Source organism: Dermacentor andersoni, chromosome 1 (genome assembly GCF_023375885.2).
Source record: "Dermacentor andersoni chromosome 1, qqDerAnde1_hic_scaffold, whole genome shotgun sequence".
NCBI lineage: Eukaryota > Metazoa > Arthropoda > Arachnida > Ixodida > Ixodidae > Dermacentor > Dermacentor andersoni.
This window is the reverse complement of record NC_092814.1, coordinates 126,893,408-126,913,028: the sequence shown is the minus strand read 5'-3', so window position 1 is coordinate 126,913,028 and position 19,621 is coordinate 126,893,408. Positions and strand designations below refer to the sequence as shown.

The 19,621-nt window shown below is 47.2% G+C and overlaps 1 protein-coding gene across 2 annotated transcripts in view; it reads left to right on the top strand.

Moving 5' to 3' along the window:
- The window catches only part of LOC126545862 (protein singles bar-like), a 49,484-nt gene extending 33,996 nt beyond the window's left edge, over positions 1–15,488 (top strand). For both annotated transcript variants that reach the window (XM_050193875.3, XM_050193876.3), the window contains exons 2-4: positions 8,731–8,922; positions 11,699–11,824; positions 12,512–15,488. In XM_050193875.3, coding sequence (XP_050049832.1) covers positions 8,731–8,922; positions 11,699–11,824; positions 12,512–12,586 — 393 coding nt within the window. In that variant the 3' untranslated portion in view covers positions 12,587–15,488. The remainder of the gene's footprint in view (positions 1–8,730; positions 8,923–11,698; positions 11,825–12,511) is intronic.
- The last annotated feature ends 4,133 nt before the right edge of the window (positions 15,489–19,621 follow it).

Genomic DNA, 19,621 nt, shown 5'->3' with positions numbered 1-19,621 from the left:
CCTCGTCAGAAGTTGTCATACCACTGCGCTCTGGACCTCGCAGTGGGGCTCTTACTGGATCTCCAGCACTCCGAAGATCTGGAGTACTAGAAGTGGTGGTGCCGGAAGTGGATGGCAGGCAGAGGGGAGCCGATGTCGGTACATTTGGGGCTTTTGCGGGTTTAACATGCTGATGGGGGAAGGCGCGAGCCGGGTTTGTCCTCTACCCCTCCAATCTAATACCTTTGACGAGAGTTAACTGCAATATGGACTTGTTGGAATGACTTCGTAAGCTATTCTGGTAGCGCATACACACACGCGGACACCGTGCATGCGTATTCGGGTCTTCTAGTGTGCGCCGTTCTGGCTTGCGCTATCAGAATACCTAATACAGTCTATTCACCGCGCTTCTATAGGCAGCGAAAAGTGGAAATCTCTTTTATTAATTTTTTATTCAGCCATATATGCAGCCGGTTTGGCTAATGAATGTTAGCGTGGGCATTCTTACACCTTGCGTATTTGCATGCGACCAGCAGGCACGCTTATTGATATCTGTATCGTCATCTTTCGTGGCCCTACAGTCAACGAGGGTTGCAATGTGGGCTTGTTGGTAATGCATCTTCAAGGGGAGTACGGTAGCGCGATTAAAAGACGGGACAAAAGAAGACACATAGGGACACACACAGCGCTGCGGCAGTTGCAGCAGCGCTGTGTGTGTCTGTGTGTTTGGGGCGAAGTGTGGTGCGACTGCATCGCTAATCGGGAGATCGCGAGAGGCAGCGCGTGGGTGACGCGTGGGCGCGATTCACAGCAGTTGCCGCAGACACCTCCCAGACGACGCGCGCTACTCTGGTGCCATCTCGTATCCATCGTATCCACAGATCCCGTCTTGCGCGGGACTACGTCTTTCTTCTCACGCTTTCGCACTATTCTCCTCCTCCGCTTTCCTCTTTGAGCTTTCTTCGCTATCGCCGTCTTTCATCCACCGCTGCTCTCCGCATTCGCTCTTTCATTCTTCGCTGTGCTCGTTCGCTCAGTCACGCCGACGCTCGCCTCAGGAACAGGCGCCTAGAGCTGTGCTTTAAAGGAACTGGGTGTATTTGTGAATTTCCTGGTGGCAGCGTCTGCACCTAGGCCTTGAACCACATCCCTAATCTTGCGGTTCAGCCCTTGGATCGTGTTACCTTTGAAAAAAGACAATGCTATAGGTGCCTTTTGTTTCCCGCTCAGTCTATAATTGAGAGCAAGCTTTAGCTCGGATGCTCCTATCTAAATACATGTAAAAGGTGAATTCGTTTTGCTCGGCAACCACTGCACCAACTTTGGCGAAGTTTGTTGCATTTAAAAGAAAATCTTAAAATCTAGTGAGTGTTTGTTTTGAATGTATGATTTAAGTCGTCAATTTTTTATTAAAAATGGACAAAAATCGAAAATTTTCAGAAAACGAAACTATCAAGGTTACAACTCTGTAACTCAGCAAGAAAATATTATATCACAATTCTGTGAATTACATATGATAGTACATCTAAAGCGGACAAAATTGATATGTTACAGATGAATCTAAAAAAAAAAATTCAATCATATGGAAATACATCTTTTGCAGAACCCTTGTACACAACGAAACAAATTCACGTAAGATATAAATTGGCATATCGAATTTGGCCGCATTGAATGATCTAATGGATGCCGTTTACAGAACCGCAATATAGGCTCTTGATGGATATCTATTAATTTATAAACTTCGTACGTCTATTTTTTTTCGAACTTGCGAATTCTTTAAATTTTTCTGAACAAAATTCAGGCCCTAAATCGAAATTTCGCTTCCAACAGTCACTAGAATTTAACTTTCTCTCTCAAATGCAACACATTTCATTAAGATCGGTCTAGGGGTTATCTCAGAAAAGCGTTTTTGTGTTTTACATGTATTTGAATAGGCCGCATCGGAGTTGGGCCCCAGCTAAAGCTTCCTCTTAAGATTATAAAGTTACGATTCGCAAACCCATAGGTGGCGAACGTCAGTGTCACCAATAAAGTAAATTAAATGCTTTGCTTCTTTCTGTAATATCTGATGATGGAGACAGACAAACAGACTCACTCACTCACTCACTCACTCACTCACTCACTCACTCACTCACTCACTCACTCACTCACTCACTCACTCACTCACTCACTCACTCACTCACTCACTTACAGGGTATATTTATATACCTACTGCCAGAGAAAGCCGTATGAATTCCCTTTGCAGAACAATGCACTGCTTCAACCGTAGATAGCATCGCTCGAAGTTTGGGCACCTTCGGTCTTTCTCTGCCAATTCCGCCAAGTGTCCCTTCCCCGTAAGAGCGATGCAAAGGGCCGACTGGAAGGGGCGACCAGAGCACCTATACCGTGCGGATGCTTTATTGCCCGCGTGGCCGTGTTTGCCAACGCAGCGCCCGTAAAGCGCCATTCATGGGCATGTCGGCCGGTTCCGCGTTTCTGTGCGGCGAGCGTGAGCCGGTCGTCGGAGTATTTCTTTTCTGTCTGTCGTCCATTCTCTCGTGTTGGAAATGTGTGTTGGTGCGCCGTACTCTGACCAGGTCAAGGATCACTACAGCGTAGAGTGTTCGCGCTGCCTGTCCCGCGCGAGTGCGCATTAGGCAGGACGTGTTCCCGAGGAAACTCGTGTAGGGCCCCGCAGAACGCGACTGCCACCGTCGCCCGCAAGGGAATCCGGAAAATGCACGCTTTTGGCATGCCAGGCCTGCATCCGCTCCTTTGGCAGTCAACTGCTGGTTTCCTTACGCATAACCTTTGAACTGCACTGGCCCCTTTGCAGCTCGAATTCCTTGGTCGGTGGGACATCGCAGTCCTTTTCACGCTCACGTCTCACAAACGCGTAATAATTAAAACAAAACAGATTTAGGAGGGTAATAAGGTGTTTGATAAGCCGTTTATTTTAGCAGTTTTAAGTATATTGGGCCGTAGAGTAGACAAAGGAATGTTTGTAGTACGGCTCGCTGTATCGACCAAGATTCTAGCCTTTGCAGTTTCACATCGTTTACAGCAACATGTGTTATACCGACTATCGAACTCTTTCAGCCGCTGGGACTGTTCGAGTCTGCAATCGTCTCTATAACTGAAAATTATGTAGGTGCTTTTCTTGCGAATAAAACTAGCTTTATTGATATAAACGGAAATTTATCGATATAGTTAGAAATTCAACACAGGCACTGACGACAGCTTGTATATTGTGGGTAAAAAAGTCCCGCTTCAACTGCGACATCGAGCCCAGCAACTTCCGTTGCCGTAACCTATCGCCTACAATCACGACGGCCGGCTTTCTGCTGCTGCCGTCTGGAAATATATCAATATTTTATGGTGCTAAGCTTTCGGTCGTGGATGAAGGTACGCGCACGTATACACATGCACCGGCATGGGACCGGAATAACGCGTGTACTCACTTCCTGCTATCTCGAATGCCCATATAATCTGCCCCTATTTTTTGTACTTACGTAACGTCGCGCTCGTGCCTGTCTCCGGCTGTCACAACCGCCAGCGCTTGCTAGCAGGTTAATCGCGACGCGAGACCCGTGTCGCCTCTTACGCCATGCATGACGGCCCGGGCCGCTGGTTGCGTTTCTGTGTGCGCGTGCTGAGGGCGCGTTGTTGGGCGCAACCGCAACTCCTGTTGCTACGGCAACTTTTAATCGAAAGCACGGTGCCAACGGGATTAGTCACGTCTATTGTTAGCGCTCCGGTGTCGCGGGTGGTGTGGGGGTGGTGGCGCGACGCCGCGCAGCGGACAACCTTGAATGCTGCGTCCCCGGGTGCTGCGCCGAAGTGCGCTGCGGGCCCCGCTGGTTACGCAAGGGGCCGCTGTGCGCGCCACGTGCGCACGGATATTGGTGGGACCCACTGTCGTCGTTACGCACAACAGTGGTGCCGAGTGCGCCCAAAAACAGGCAGCGAGCGATCGCACCTTACACACGAATTGCGCACGCATTGGCTGCAGGTGTACAATCAGTGCATTTTACCGGCCGGTGCCGACATATGGGGCAGAGACTTGGAGACTGACAAAGGAGCTTGATAACAGCGATGGAATGAAGAATTCTAGACATGACCTTGAGAGACAGAAAGAGAGCGGTTTGGATCAGAGAGCAAACGGGTATAGCCGATATTCTAATTGACGGTAAGAGAAAAAAAATGGCGCTGGGCAGCTCATGTAATGCGCAGGTTAGATAACCGTTGGATCATTAGGGTTACAGGATGGGTACGAAGTGAAGGGAAGCACAGTCGAGGACGGCAGAATACTAGGTGGTGCGATGAAATTAGGAAATTCGCGGTTGCCAGTTGGAATCGGTTGGCGCAGGACAGGGGTAATTGGAGATCGCAGGGAGAGGCCTTCGTCCTGCAGTGGACATAAAATAAGATGATGATGATGATGATGATGATGATGATGATGATGACGACGACGACGACGACGACTGCCCTCGGCATAAGCTGAAACACTAAAAAGTCGACAAAGCGAGGAGGTAACATGGTTCCGACAATGAGCTTAGCGGCCGCAGCTCGCTCCGAAAATACTTAAAAAGAAATGTCGTCGGGCAAATCACGCGTAAACAGCGAACAGATAGCGTGGAATCTACTTTTGCTGCTTTCGTAAGTCCGCTCATTTCGTAGCGTTCTACGCCGGACTTGATGCAGCGCTTAAAACAAATTAACATGCACTTAGACATTTATGCGGGTGCCATGTCGAGTGCTTACTGGAGGTGTCAGCCTCGCGTCACGCCTGCATTGTGCTTACACGTAGTTCATACCGGCGTGAAATTTCTTTGGAGTCCCCCCGTTTATATTTGCTTGTTGCGCCATTCACTCTTGCCGACAGCGCGAATATTCCATCGATCCCCTATAGTTGGTTGCGTCATTATAATGAGGAACAAGAAGGCAAGGAGGCAAGAAAGCAAGGCGTGAGAGAGAACACCCACTGTGCGCAGGCACGCACGGTTGTACAAATCATGGCACCTTACGCTAGAATTGTCCGTAAGAGAAAATTGTAGTCAATCCGGATGCTGGCATTGGTCCTCCGCCAATCGCGATGGCGGACGACCAATTCCAAAGAGTACTTACGAACTAAAAGATTTGTGAATGCGGCCCGTGTCAATGCAACCGTGATGGCCACCGCAGCATAGGCATAAAGAATGTACATGCAGAACTTTCGTGAGGACACGTCAGTTTGCTTAATATCCATGTCAAATTATTGAAAGTTTTGAAATTAATTGACTAAGAAACTTCCTGTATTAGTCGCCAAGTCTAAAAATATAGTGCGTTACTAGCAAGCTTTTCACTTTCTGGAGCAGCAGCACAATGCTCGCTAATACATGAGGCATGCAGCAGTCAAGATTTCATGAATATATCGAGGAACAAAGAGCCTCCCTTCAGGCGCGCGAATCAAGCGGGGAGCCGCAGTACGTTATACGAGGCTAGGCATGTCTTCGACGTAAACAACGCGGCCTGTCATTTTGAAGCTTATTACTATATTCTTAGGTACTTGTATAAAATAAACACTTTCACGCTTCGGAAACCTATCAGGAAGGAAATCAGCTGGCGCGCCATTATAATTTGTTTGCTCTTTTTCGAGCGTGATACTTTCTATCCGCTCGCGTTTGCGGCCAGGGCTCATAAAACAAATGCGTACGCGCAAATAAAAAAACAAAGTGCTCTGGCTTCCATCAAACATCAATACCTCCGCAGCTGCAGTTCTAGTAACAATAACTGAGTGCATGGCCTTTAGATATTTGCGGCATGGTTTAGCGTTAATCGGGCACTTTGGTGGCTTATATGTGCACTCGCTGCGCGCAGGCGAGAGTCGGGTCGTCCACTCACGCTTACTAAGCGTTACTAAAACTACCAAACGCTGCTCACATGTGAGCCCCGCGCACAATCGTTGCTTCTAGCAGTTGTATGGCCTATAGAAAAAAAGGAGAAATATCTGAAGGCGAAAAGCAAGACGCAGAAACGCAGCTGCAGCGGAAGAGACAGAAAGAACATACAGTAACAAATACCAAGTTTGTTAAGCTTTAAATTTCTAACGTACATTGTGGGTAAAAAAAAAAACTGAACAAATAGTTGTCTTTCTGACTATAGGTCTCCACCAACTCCCTTTAAGAACTTTACCGTCGCTGACGCTCTTGCGAGCTGGCGGCAACCGTGCTGCGTCAGCGGCTGCCTATGGTGAAGCACCACTTGAGGAGACACCGTTTCAGCCAATTCGGACGACGCCCATTTCCCAAGTGCCATTGTTATTCCTTAAAATAAATCGTGAGGTCATCGAACTTCTGCTATAAGCACAAATTTCATTTGTGCGAGCTTATTTTCCGGCATGCCCTAATTGGTAGTGCCGGTGGTATAGTGGCCTATATTCCACTTTTTTTCTCCAAATTTCTTCTTTCGTAAGTGCCGGGACGACCCGCACCATCCGTCACGTACTGTTTGTAGTGACTGCCAATTTTCCTTTCAAATGCATTGTCGACATTCGGCACTTTCTAACCGCAGCTGCAGCCAACTTCAGGTTGGGTTGCTATTATTAGACTGCTTCCAATTTCGCCGTGCTTGTAGAGTTTCCTTTTTTTTTCTGAGCCAATCAAAGAGGACATAGTCACCCTTTCCGCCAATCAAAGTAGGCAACGTGGGAATCTGGCAGCGGCGAATTGCCTAAGAGAGTGCCCTAGGCCCTTATTTTTTACGTTACATTTAATTTTTCATGCCCTTTCGCCGTTCTTAATTGGCTCGGATGTGGCTCAGACGGCGCCCTTATTGGATCGGCCACTCTGCGAGCCGCCTGATAAGAAAAGAAGATTTGAAAATTAAATGGCACTTTACAAAATACCGGTCCTGCCTTCTAAATCAATCCCATGCCACAGCTGCAGCCAGAACGCGATAGTCTGCCTGAGGTTCACGGAATCCGCCTATTTCGAGTTATCAAGCGTTGCCCATGGGTCCGCTGTTCTACGGAGGACGAGTTCATTGCGTCAGATAACCACTTGCCCGATGCTCAATACATACACGCAGCAGACGATAACGTCCTTTTTTTGTTTTTTTTCAGGCCGCGAAAGGATTGTGCACTTTCTGAGCAATGCCAAGTAAATGTCTTTCAACAACATTATCTGGATATTTTATGCCTATTTCAGGACAAAGGCCTGTCCCAGGAGTCGTCCACTTCAGCAAACACTATCTTAAGGTCCGCTAAATTTTGTCTAAAATAAAATTACTCTACACTTATTGCTGGCGACGATGTCAGGGTCATGTCTTCCAGCACAATATAAGCTCTAGCAATAATAAAAATGTATAAAGCACCAACTGAAACCTTAGTAAAAGATTAATTCAACCAATTAATATTACACAAATATTAGACTCTGTCCTGGAAGGACTTTCAATCGATTGTATTTTTCGTCGGAACACACAAACGTGTGCGCAAAAAGAAAAAAAAAAAAACCCTGCCGTTCTGGAAAACAAAATAAAGACAAAATAGTATATGTTCCCGGTTCTAAAGTATCTCAACGCGCATGCAATATTTACAAAGCGAAAGAAAATCTCGAGCACGGTGAAAAATGCGTCGCTTTATTAATGCACGCGATTCCACATACATGTATGAAGAAGTTCAGTTTTTGACGGAAGCGCGTCTGGTCGGGATGGAACATGCTGAAAAGGTAGACAAAAACCCGGGGCACTGCGCTGACCAAAGTAAAATTCATACATGTATGAAATGAGGAAGCAAACAAGGGAAATAGAAAGACAGCATTGATTGCCTCGTGAGGGTATTCAAGTATTTTGACGAGCTCGCTGTAAGCTAAAGCACACAATCGTATAGCATCAGTATTTAAATTTATACCCAACTGCATTCATAACATGTGCGTTTTCATCATTACTTGCGCAAGAAGCACCGGGGTAGCTTGAAGGGGTTTGGTTTTCAGGGAACGCTACTATGTAAGCAAACCTCAGTGTGTGGCTAGGGGTGGCCTTCACCAAGTCTATTGCTTTCCGAATCGGATAGGCCGACGACGCCTCGTGTGATGACTGTGGTAACGAGGAGACTCTTCAACACCTTCTCGGTGACTGTCTTCGCTATAATTTACAGAGACGATCGCTCGCAATCGCGATAGCGCGCTTTGACCGATCGAATACCTCTAACAGAGGATCTTATCTTAAAATGCCGCCATCACAAGCCATCGCAGCAGAGGGCGACGAGGGCACTGTTGCAGTTTTTAAAGGCAACAGAATTGGACAAGCGACTGTAGCCTGAACAGATGTTTATAGTGCTGCAAGTGCTACTGTGCTGTGCCATGACAGTATGCGGCGACAGTGACCGACTGTGATTGTATGTCTGTGCTCATTTCTTTCTTTCTTTCTTTCTTTCTTTCTTTCTTTCTTTCTTTCTTTCTTTCTTGCTTTCTTTCTTTCTTTCTTTCTTTCTTTCTTTCTTTGTTATCACTTTGCCTCCCCCTCCCCTCTCTCCCCAGCGTAGGGTAACAAACTGGATCTTCCCCTCTAGGTAACCTCCCTGCCGTCCCCTTTCCCTCTCTCCCTCTGCCCTTTCTCTCTTTCTCTCTCTCTCTCTCTCTCTTAGTGTGTGTCGGCGCTTAAGTCGTGAGCTCTCGTATCGCAAGGGGAAAAGGCCCTTGTGAATCTGCTTCTGGGGTTCGGTTCGTGGCGCTCAATAATCAGGATCAATAATCAACAAGAATCAATTATGTCAAACGTGTGCCGCTGCAGGTGTTCGGGACCATCTGCCTGGGCCTGATGCTGCACTACACGAAACACAGCCGTGTGGACTTGTACGGCATGCCGGGCCACGAGCTCTACTTCCTCCTGACGGCGTTCGGCTGCCTGCTCTGCACCTTCCTGCTGCTGGTCTCCTCCTGCTGGTCATTCACATCGTCGTCACTTCTGTCGCGCACCTCCTTTGTGAGTGTCGCCGCATCGGCGCGCTGTTGTCCGGTCGACCGTGTTGGCGGTGCTAAAATTTTTATACCGCGAATGAACCGAGAAACACCTGGCGCAGTGACTCGGAAGATAATATTTACTGCTGAAGTGAAGATGGGGAAAACCAAGGAAACGTTCTTTCGTGCTAGGGGTGGACGAATATCGACATTTTTTTCGAGTACGAATGGAATACGAATGTCGAATCGAATACCGAATAGCCAAATGCAGATACTTATGTTTAGATCAGGAATATTTATTTCGGTATAATTAGGTACGGCGCCTTTACTGTTAGTACAACGAATACAAGATCACTTTTTAAATCCAAGATCACAAATCGTCATTAAGAGACTGCACGAATAGCCTTTCAGCAACATTAGAGTCTTATCGATAATAGGCTTTCATAGGCTGAATGGTTCCTGTGTGACTTGGTTTCCAAGAACGCCAACTAAATGTTTGCTGAAAAAAGAAAAGAAAGAAAGCTGTGGGCCGGGGGGGGGGGGGGGGGAAGCTGCTGAAGGACTCGTGTGCCGTAGACACATGTAGAAGGGACCGTTCCAAAGGAAACATCACTGGTTGTAGCGTAAAACATAAAACTCCTGTATGACTGGACTGCCAAAAATACTAAATGGCAGACTAAAAGCAGAAATCATGGGTTGTCATGGGGACTTTCACCGCAAAATGGAAAACGAAGCTTGCACTACCCATTTTGTTTCTGCATTGCTTCGAAAACATTTGTCGTTCTTACGCTTCTGATAATTCCCGATACCCTGTTTAGCCGACGGAGAACAGTAACCAGGGGCGCTATAACGTAAGACTATTCCAAACTTTTCTATTCCAATTCTCCTATCAGCCCTCCACGATTGGTCAAAAACTTTTTTCGACCACCCCCACTTCACCTCTCTGTCACGCGACGTCACGAAAACCGCGATACCTCCCCATCTGATATGATGTGTACACACTGATTATGCATGATCTGACAGAAAAAAGAAAAACAGTTATTTCTGATACGACTCCTTTTCGCCATTAGCCCTCGGCTATTGGTAAAAAGTTTTCGGGCTGCACCCACTTCACCTGCCTGTCACGCGACGTCACAAGACCGCAAGAACTCACGCGTCAAAGTGACGTGTAGGCGATAAAGATGCTTTAATATGCCGAACAAAACTGAATTTTCTTCGGAATAGCCGCAGGCTGCCCCATTCCGAAAGGAATAGAAGATGGCTGCCGCCGATCGCTCAGACGCTGGCTACTCGCACCTGCCGGAGAGTATGGGTGTATTTGCGTACAATATAACTTTTTGCGTGGCCGTGTAACGTTTTCGAGCACTTTCGGCACGTTTACGCCCTCATTCTGCCAACTCTTCTTTGCTGAGGGTCCGTTTTAGCGTCATTCTTGAGCTTCCGTTGCATGCCGCCGCGATTTTCGACCAGCCCCCGCAAGCTAAGTAAGAAAAAGCCGACCAATCGCAGACGCCGGCACCCCCCTCTTCGTCCGGTTATCGATTTTCAGTGCAGTGGCTCGGCCCCATCGAATCCCTCTCCACTTGAGCGTTCTCCTTGTCTCTTGTCAGCCAATTAGATACGACAAGCCGCTCAGTGTAAGCAATGTTATTCGCTTTTCAAGCAAACAAAATTGGCCTCCTATGAACGAGGAGAGCGTTTCATTGGTCTGTTCAGACAACCCTGCGGGTGACCGCCCGGTGCTTGCGTTGGAGCTTACGCAAATTTGACGTCAGGAGATTGGAATAGAAATATATTGGAATAGTTTTACGTTATAGGGCCCCAGACTTCCACAGTCTGTTGCAAAATATTTGGTTAGTTTCGACTATTCGAAAAATACCGAATAGTTCCTTTTCGAATATGAATATGACTAATTAGTGTGTAATACTCGATACGTATTCGCAACTTGGAATATTCGCCCACCCCTACTTCGTGCCTTTCCGCGATCTTCTCGGTTTCCCCTTTGAGACGCTCCCCTTCGCACTTATCGCGCTCAGAACGTAGACAGTCTCGAGGAAGTTCCATGATTTCGAACCAAACATCCTCAGGGATGACTGCGATGGTGTTCCGGCTTTGCAGTTAGCAGACGTGTCGGGGATCCTTTCTCTTAAAGATCGTCCACTTTTTGTGCTCAACCCAACCAGACAGGCTTTTCTGTTCACCATCATGCTGACGCCCGTGGAGAGCGCAGGACCATGAGCCAGTCCGTCTACGCACGAACGCGCACAAAACACGCGCGAATCCCGTCGGACGCGCTCATCGCATGCAAGGTCCCTGCATGTGGTCCCCGCAGGAGAGAAGAGAGGTGCGCGTTTGCATTCCCGCGCAGCTCGCGCCCCGATTTCCCAAAACGTGGTCAACGCAGGTGCGTGAAAGCAGTTCTCCTCGCAGGAAAGCCAACTAGTGAGCCGAAGCAATTATAGCGATAGAGCTCAGCACTAATTACGTTCGCATACCTTCATAGTACAAGCATAAAAGGCGTGTTAATGCAATTGTCGCTATAATTTGTTGGCTGATTGAGTGACGTTATAACAGAAGTTCCAACATAATAGACAACAAGCACATGCGCTATGAGCGCGCAGGAAGTTTTCTCTCTATTGCAACTATATTTCTGTAGTAAAAAAAAACACAATTGATTGATTGATTGATTGATTGATTGATTGATTGATTGATTGATTGATTGATTGATTGATTGATTGATTGATTGATTGATTGATTGATTGATTGATTGATTGATTGATTGATTCTGTGTGCCTTTGCAGGAGATCCTCTTCCACCTGGTGGCGTGCGCGCTGTACCTGGCGGCAGGCATCACGCTGCTGACCAAAACGCTCGACTATCACACCAGCTTCCGCGGCGAGCAGTACGACGCCCGCATAGCGGCAGCCGTAAGTGTGCCGTCGCCCTGTCCCCTCACACTGCGCGCGATGACGACTCGCAGTGAACGCGCGGGAGTCGTTACTACAGCAAACTTCGTATGCAGAGCTGTGATGATCATTGCTAACGCCCACACGCATTTATTCTCCGCGCCTGAGGCTTTCAAACAAAATTGTGGCTGGGTTTTTTTTTTCTTCTTTATTTCACGAATGGGCTAATAGAAATGGGGGGGGGGGGGGATTGCAGAAGGAGGCATCAGGGCCGATGCCTCCCTATGCCCACGCCTAGTGAAACTCGCATACGTATCGCAGCAAGTTACAACGTGGCGACGTATGGCTTGTGAACTGTTCGACATGTACGGCTTCATCTCTGCTCACATTTGCGGAAGGACCGTGAGCTTTAACGGTAATAGTATTTGCACTGCGCGACTTCTCTGGGCGCATTTAAGGGTTCTCCTCGGATCTGCCAGCTCACCTCCTGATATGGGAGGTAAAATAACAAATGATGGAAAGAAAATCCTACGAATCTTTCTTTATGCGCGTCGTTCATTAAACATCTCTTGGAACCGCGTTTCCTTGCCGTCCTGCCCTTCGAGAAGCTCTTTTGATTGCGTGTAGCCGGCACAACCACTTTGTTCGTGCGCGTTGTCGCTCTGGGCGACTGGTCCGCTCTGACGTCATGTCTCCTCTGCCTCGCAGGTTTTCGGCATCATGAACGGGGCCCTGTACCTGATCGGCGCCGTCCTGTCCTTCCGGATCTTCCGACAGGGCTGACCATGCACGACGGGTCTGGGCGTGGCCCGACTGCCACGAGCTTCTCTTGGCTTTGACGTTGAACGCACTAGCCGCTCTCTGTTCACTCATACTCATCTCGGCATCACTGTTGCTATGTGTACCCGAGCGTGGCGGAGTCATTCTCCTCACCGCGTATGTTTCATGTATCGTTTGTGCTTAGAGGCCAGTTTGCGTTGCACGTGTTTCGGCTGCACCGCGTAGAGCGTATAGCGTCCGTGCAGCACTCGGTGTCGCTTCCTCTTTTCGTGTTCGATGATGAACGGAAAAGCTCCCTTGGCTTGCTCCGGCTCTCTGAGTCTCTCGCACACGCACACACACAGACCATGCTGTGTTTCGGTGTTCACTGCCAGCTTTAAGTAATGGATTTTGGTGCTGACGAGAACCGAGAAGTCATTACGAACGCATTTTTTAAAAGTCTGCAACCCGGCTATGTTCGGTTTTGCTACAGGCCGAGACGGCAGAGCAGTCTTCTCTCCCTGGTGCTTAAAAAAGTGCCAAAGTTGTACGCTCTGTACTAACTGCCCAATCAGGTAGACATTTCTACAGTTTCACGCACAAGTGTCAATGCGCATATTTGTAAGAGCACAAAGGGATGTACAGCTGGTGCACTCTGTCGGAAGGAAAACGCAAGTAATATAATGTCTGTAACAGGGCAACATGCAATAAGGGAATAGACTCGCCCACATTCAGCGAACGCAGGAAAGATTAAAATTTACTTGTTACGCAGAGATTTATCAGTACGGTCTCCGCCGGTAGAGCCTCTCCTATTTTCTGTGGCAGCCCTTCTGTTTACTTACATAGTATCGGTTTTATTTACATGCACTATTAAAAAATTCCTCAATACGCTTACAATCTCTTTGTTGCTGTTTACTTTAAGTGCCAGTAAAGGGCAAGTGGCGGCCACGAAGGCGAAAAAAAAAAATCCTGCGTTTGTGCAGTTTATGATTAGAAAAAAAAAGGAAAAGAAAACTGTCCAAAAACTCTTGCGGTAGAGTTTTCGCCCATTTTGTCCTTCAAATTCTGATCACACTGTTTTTCAGTTACGCTCACTGCACTTCGCACGTAAATGAAGAACAAATCGCTCATTTCTGACCTGTTGCGTGCCCGCCTGACGCATAGCCTTCAAACTGCGCACATCGGAGACAATGGCAATTACCAACCAGGAGATAACGAACGCGATTCCGGACATTCTCGTATCTCTGGCATCCAGCGACAGCGATTCATGTGGCAACTCGGGTGTGAACGCAGCTCCTGATGCTGCGCAAAGTGCGAATGAGATCTGCATTTGTTAATTATTGTTGTTGTCGTTATTGTTTTCGTCAAATGATTTTCTTTTGAAAGCTGGCGCGACACGCGCCCAAAACAGTTCTCTTGCGCTGTTCACGGACACAAAATGAACCGCATTTCGTGCCTTCTGCCAAGTGAGATTCTGAAAAAAGAGCTTTACGGAGCACTCGTTTGGCAACTGAACTGCCTTCTCCATTCATCTCGACCGCTTAAAACTTTCTGCGCTTGTTGTCTGCTACTTTCTGTAGACAAATCATGGCGCTCCAGTACTTGCCGTTGGTCAAAATCCGTCCACACGTGAAACACTGCCTAATTGGAGGGGACGTTCAATGTTCTGGTTGTAACTTTTATAGGACATGTTTATCCTGCTTGTGTTTTCTGTGCAGGGCCTGTTGTTGGTTATGTTATAGGATGCGCTGTGTTATTAGGATGACCCGGCACAGATTCGAGCTGTTCTTACAGAATTATATAAAATAATTTAAGGCATTCACGTTAGGCATTTTTGTGGTGTTCACAACGCGTTGGAATTCCCCGTGCAATTTCCCGCGTTTATAATGCGTCTGCCTTTTTCCCAAGTGTGCCGCGAAAATTTTCGGGTGATGGTTTGTCGAACTGTTCAGTTTTCGCTACTTTGATAAAAAAATTATGTCGCTATATAAGATGCGGCGTTTGAATTTATTCTGAGAAATGAGAATGGCATGAATACTGCCATTTGGGTAAATTTCAGCGCATTTGTGCTCTGTCAGCCTCAGAAGCGAATTTATGACGGGTCTTTCTGCGTTGTATAGATAAGGAAAAAAATGTAATTGTGAGGATTTGGCCATATGTTGAATAAAATGCGCAACAGCGCACAGGAAACCAACTATAGCAGCTCGAAAGTTATTGATGCAGTGGACGTAAAATTTAGCAAGAGAGAGAGAGCGAGACCCCATGCTCGACACTGCATGGTATGGCCATTCCCAAAATGAAGGCAATATCAAAACAAAGTGAAATAAGGCAGATTTTTTCGAAACGAGAATTGTTACCCACGATCCAAAGTCGTTTTTTGGTCGTGCATGACAACGGGCAGAAACCATTTAACGTCTTCGACGTCCTAACCTAAATCTTAAGAGACAGTAATAAATGTAGCTCATGGCGACCGCACTCTGCGTTGAAAACAAGCAGAACGACACTCTTTGGAGAACCGAACTTGGACAATCTGAATGCGCCTGTCCATTAAAGCAATCTGCAGAAACGGGTTCAGTACTTCGGCGGCAGTTTCTTTCAGCTGTGATTACAACCGACGAACGCAGTCCCAATATTCTGCGCAATAAACCTTTTAATGTGCCCTAGTTTTAACAGTCACAGTGTTGTAAGTTTCTGCCCCATCCGCTTTTACATTTCTCCTTCCCATCGCCACCACCGTCGCGGCAGAAAAAAAAAAGCGCGCTGGCCATATATGTATACTTCTTTTCTTTTTCTGTGTAGCTAACAGTAACCGACGTATACTAGCACCCGCATACTGCTGGATGCAAACACTGTACAAGCTTTCGTCGACTTCTCATGTATCGCCGATGTGCCTAATAAACTTGGACGTGTTGTCTGCCTGCCCGCATCTTCCCTCCTCATGCTTTGTTTGCCGTGAGACGCGGCACTGCGTTGTTATTCCTTCCTGTTGCCGCAAATAGGCCAGGTGGCCTAAGAAGACCAGGGGTCAGTGGAGAGAGCGTCGGCCAGCTGTCCGGGACGCGAGCGGTCGACCATCACGCGCCGCCCTTGACTAGCTGACAGTTTCTCGGCGTGCTATATCGCGCGCCGCGTCAGTCTTTCGTTCGGCAACCCCCACCTCCAGCCGCCGCGTCTGCTCGCTTTTCCTTTGTGAACTCGAGCGATGTCAGTCACCGGTGGAGCGCATTGTCGAACGGCGCGGAAAGACGCCTCGTAAGCCGTAGGGCTTGATTTTTTTTTGCCACCTGACAGACTGAGCTGGCAACGTTCTTTCGGCTGTGTACACTTTTACCGCGTAAGCGCAGCTTTTTGGCGTAGAGGCACACGCGCCTCTGAGTCGCCTCTGCAGTGTGTACCCACTGTTCTCGCCACACGACGCTGACGCTGCCGCCGCGGCTAACGGGAAATCGGACACTTATGGGAGATTTGCCGAGGTGCCAACGACCAAGTGAGCTTCGTCTTTGGAGTATACGCAGAAACAAACGGCGAAGCTGCAGCATAATGGTGCTTCTTTGTTTACGCGCTCGGCGAACACTCGTTTCCGTTTCCTGAACTAGCCCCGTGGCTCTGGTGGTGGAGCGCCCTAGAGCCTTTACGAGGTATTTCATGGCGCTTGTTGGTGGCCAAAAGCTGGCTTACACTATACTTGCAGTGTTCAACGCGCTCCGCCATAGCTTGGTGGAACCACAGATTGCTGCGTGCTCACGCGCTCCGCGCCTAAGCTTTGTGTTTACTCCTTTTGCGCTGTGAACAGGAGTTGTTATGTGCAAGTGCTTTGTTTTTTTTCTCTCTCTCTGTATTTCCTTCTTATCTTTCTACGTACCCCCCCTCCCTCTTCATTCAGTGTAGGGTACGTAGCATATACCGGCTTTTTCTTCCGGTTAACCTCCCTGCCTTTCCTTTCTCTCATTTCTCTCGCTTCCGGGTGTCGTAATCGCCTCGAAACGCGCCGCAACTCTCGAGGATGGCAGTTCGTGTCTAATGACAGCGTGTAAGACAGCTCGTTCGAAGTCGTGGCGTTCCAGGGGACCTTTTTGCAACGGTAATATTGGTTACGGGTTACTCCCGTACATTGAAGAAGAAGGCACGCAGCGAGAGGACGATTGGCAAGGCCCCAGCGCTGTTTTTGCTGATCCACCATCTTGGCTGCGGCATTTCCCACACTCTGTATTCTGCGCGTGTTCCGTAAACATATTCGACCTATCTCTTATTCCCGTCACACTTTGGAGGAGACTCGTAGTACCAATGTGATATACAACGGAGCACCATACCGCATACATATGTAGATGCCTTATTTACGCCGGAATCGGCCTAATAAGGGAAGTATTAGGCGGCTAATAAAAAGCGGCATTTTTTTCACTCTATTTTCTGCAGTAACTGTTGATTTAATATATTTATTATTTATTAGTAGTATATTACAATATTTTGAGTAGTAAATTCTCGTGTCATATATGAATCCAATAAGAAAGACACCTCGGTACGTGTTCGAAATTTCGAATATTCTTACAGCCCTACTTTTATTCGAGAGCCCATTGCCTAACTGGATGCGTTAATGTTTTCTTTTGGCGGTTTGAATCCCTGAAAGACGTGGGTTCAACATCTCAAAAGAAATAGAAAAAGAGATAAAAGAAATTGCCTAGTAGCCGAGGCAAGATAGAACAAACTCCATTCTGCATGAATGTGCGCCATGTGTGTGAATTCAGTACATATATACTATACATACAGGGAGATCATTTTTAAGTTTTACGGAATTAAAAAAATTGGCTGTCGCAGATTTACACGTGTACTGATTTCCACGTTTTCGGTCCGCTGAAGAAGTTCCTGGCAGGACAGCGATTCACGTGCAACGATGAAGCCAAGACAGCAGTCCGACAGTGGTTGCACCGTCAGCCGGACAAATTCTACGACAGGGGCATCTCAAATTTAGTGCTGCGATGGCACAAATGGTCTGAACCGGTGTGGGGACTATCTGGGAAAATAGTGTAAGATACGTAGAATGATACGTATATTTCTAACTATACCTTATTTTGGATAATAAAAGATAGGGTTACACACTTTCTGATTCGCTCTCGTACTTCGTCAAGCCCACCATTCATTTAATAAAGCGAATAGCTTTATTGAAGAGTCCGGCTATTCGCTTAAGTGGACAGTCATGGTCGATGGTTTCTGTAGAATGTTTCGTTAACGGGAGTTGTTGTTTGCTCGGATATTTCTTTTTTTTAAATTTGTAATACGAAAGTCTTGCTGCCGACAATGACATGGAATTAACGAGCGCTCTCTGTCGCCGCTGGGCCAAGCATTTGTCCTGGAATCAAGAGAAGTGGTTTTGCTGCACAACTTGGATGCTTCGGTGCGTAACACGGTGGACCCACACCGCGGGGAGCAAATACCCTAGGGACCCTATAGTCACACGTCCCACGCGGCGTCAGGAGCCCGCTAACAGACATGATAGCGATCGATCTTAGTACTAATTACTTTCGCATTCCTTCATAGTATAAGCATATAACATAATTGCATAATGACGTGATAGTTGTAGATAACATAGTTCAAGTCCTTGAGCTGGATTATTCAGAGAGGCGGACATTACTTGCTCGAGAAATCAAAACCCACATACAAGTAATTAACAAAAATCTATTAATTATGTTTCGAATTTATTACCTTGCAGCACATATTGCAAGTTGCGAATTGTAGCCGGTGAGTTTGCCAGGCAGCTCCGCTTGAATTTGCCTAATGACGCCAGTTTAAAGACATGCGCCGCCAAACTTGCCGTAAGAATGCGCTGTTGTTCCACTTTCTTTTTTAACAAAATGCTCTTTTATGCACTGACGCACAAAAGTAACTGGAATGCCCACGTATTTCGTTCCGCATTTCCGGAAATAATATCTCGAAACAGGCGTCATCCTGGAAATTAATTTCAGGTGCTACAGTTCGTAAATTACAATGTGTACCGTAAATTAATTATTTAAGAAGTTTGTTAGTGCATTTTTGTTAATTAGCGGAATATGTGTTTTGATATCGTGCTAGTACTGTACGCCTCTTCGAATAATTCAGCTCAAGGACAAGAATTATGCGGTCTGCCACAGGCGATTTCTTAAAAATTGCATAAAATTTAAAAGTGATCACCCTGTACATGTTTGCCAAAGGATGTTGTTTATTAAATGATGAAACGTTGAATAAGTTAACCACCGAAGGAACGGCTACTCCAATCGCCAAAAATAACGTTTAGCGACTGAGAAATGTAGGAGAAAACAAAACAAAATTATGGGGTTTTACGTGCCAAAACCACTTTGCACGCCGTAGTGGAGGACTCCGGAAATTTAGATCACCTGGGGTTCTTTAACGTGCACCTAAATCTAAGTACTATTGCGACGCCTGTTTCTCGAACCTCGACCGGCGTTACTATTGGGTAGCGTGGCGTTGTCAGCGGGCTGCAGGCGTCCGGTAGACCATGGCGACCAGGCAGGGAAGAGCCGATTTCTAGCACTGTTTATTCAATGGTTGGTGAAGGATATAGAAGAAGAGAATGAATGAAGTGAAAAAGTACATTTCAGGGCCCCTTAAGTAGGCCCACTAAAATTGTATGCGCGATCTTGCTCACGTCAACGTCACGTGGCATGCACTGAGTCTGGTCGGGGATATAGGCGGTTGATCCCTGCTCCCAGGTGAGTTTTCACGGGCTTGCCTCCTCTGGCGGCAACCCGTGGGTCCTGTTTGATTCGCGGAAAGTGTTCTCCCTTAGAGTAGGACAGTTCGTGAAAAGGGTTCTCCCCTTGGTCGCACACACAAAGGGGTCTGTCATCACTGCGGGGCGCCTGCCAGACCGGCAACCACCCAAGACAACCATAGCAAATTAGGAATCCATCCTCCGTTTCGGTTGAGCAGGGTCTTTCGATCATCCCTTTTGCCCGGGGTGTTACACGCCAACCGTACAGTACACGGGTGTTTTCACATTTCGCCCCCATCGAAATGCGGCCGCCATGGCCGGGAAAACATACAAAAGCAGAAAGGACATATATCGGA